General features: G+C 42.4%; 1 protein-coding gene across 1 annotated transcript in view; it reads left to right on the top strand.

The window, feature by feature from the left end:
• Positions 1-177, top strand: part of LOC145391965 (carbohydrate sulfotransferase 1-like) — an 8,358-nt gene extending 8,181 nt beyond the window's left edge. The window contains exon 5 of the mRNA XM_080266466.1: positions 1-177. This exon is cut by the window's left edge and continues 415 nt beyond it. Within this exon, the coding sequence (XP_080122592.1) occupies positions 1-77 (77 nt within the window). The 3' untranslated portion in view covers positions 78-177.
• The last annotated feature ends 405 nt before the right edge of the window (positions 178-582 follow it).

Here is a 582-nt window from a genome sequence, read left to right as displayed (position 1 = left end):
ACCTGGGATACCAACTCTTCACTTCCGAGAGAGACTTGGAGGCAGGAAATGCTGTGGGACTCTTGAATCTTCCCTGACGCATAGCACAAGGCCTGTCGTTTTCACCTGATGGAACTGGACCACTAAAACAACTTGAATATTGTACTGGGGTTGCATGAAATTTGATTAGCCTTGTGGTCACACGCTTAGATGAAAAATGTGATGACCATGAGTCGCAATGGACGTAATGATACACTATAACAAAACGTAGAATCCTCATTTGTGGGATGCCAGACTTGTGATCTGTGAAAGCTAAAGTTACTGTGGAAAAAAAAATGCGATGCCTAAGAAAGTTCCTCACAATCGTTCACAGATAAAAATGCTACGGAAATGTGAAGCATAAGAAGGTTCCTCACAATCGCTCACAGATACAAATGCTATATTGATATGCTACAAACAGCTCCACTTGTACTATCAGGCCTAGCAGTATCATTCTGTGCCACGACTGACTCAAGATACGGATAAATTGTGGAATCCAGTTGTGAAGCACGCTGAGGACGAAAATGTGGAATGCACCAATTATTACCGTACTGAAACCTACGA

This window comes from Coenobita brevimanus, chromosome 20 (assembly GCF_032717465.1).
Source record: "Coenobita brevimanus isolate Jiangsu-jjx chromosome 20, ASM3271746v2, whole genome shotgun sequence".
NCBI lineage: Eukaryota > Metazoa > Arthropoda > Malacostraca > Decapoda > Coenobitidae > Coenobita > Coenobita brevimanus.
Note: the sequence above shows the minus strand (reverse complement) of the source record. Positions and strands in the feature narration are given on the sequence as shown.